Source organism: Eimeria mitis, genomic scaffold, assembly GCF_000499745.2.
Source record: "Eimeria mitis Houghton genomic scaffold, Emh_scaff5182, whole genome shotgun sequence".
NCBI classification, from domain to species: Eukaryota; Apicomplexa; class Conoidasida; order Eucoccidiorida; family Eimeriidae; genus Eimeria; species Eimeria mitis.
Genome location: NW_013573474.1, coordinates 3,227 through 3,714, shown reverse-complemented (window position 1 = coordinate 3,714; position 488 = coordinate 3,227). Strand labels below are relative to the sequence as shown.

The following is a 488-nucleotide window of genomic DNA, read 5'->3' as shown; positions in this document are numbered from 1 at the left end:
TATATATATATATATATATATATATATATATATATATATTAGTTCAGATGATTCTTGTTGCAGGTTCTTTGGGTTATTATATATGCAGACGCACAGCTTCTGCTTTTTGCTAATACGTGTAGCGCTGGCTGCTGTGTTGTTTTCTTTAGAAATCACTCCACAGCAATACTGCAGTGCCCCGCTGCACCCAGAGGGAGGGCGGGTATTGTGCGTGAGCAGGCAGATCAACGAAGGCCACCAGATCCCTACAAAGGCATACAAACAAAAACAAAGCAAAGTAAATCTATAAGAGGAATTCGTGCAGCAGCAAAGCGATAACAGAAATCTCGTGATCGCCAACATGCATGCATAGTACAAACTGAGAAAGCAGGCACGGCTTCTTTATCATCAACACTTCAGCTAAAGAACCAGATACCCCCCTATACAAGGCTACGCTAGTATGCCTGGCTGCTCTCCTTTGCAGTTATCATCCCCTGAGGGCCCTTAAA

General features: G+C 42.8%; 1 protein-coding gene across 1 annotated transcript in view; it reads right to left on the bottom strand.

Moving 5' to 3' along the window:
* Positions 1–145: 145 nt before the first annotated feature.
* EMH_0080400 (Cytoplasmic dynein heavy chain, related) overlaps positions 146–488 on the bottom strand; it is a gene marked incomplete at both ends in the record, with an annotated part of 3,393 nt that continues 3,050 nt past the window's right edge. The window contains one exon of the mRNA XM_013500246.1: positions 146–245. Coding sequence (XP_013355700.1) covers positions 146–245 — 100 coding nt within the window. The remainder of the gene's footprint in view (positions 246–488) is intronic.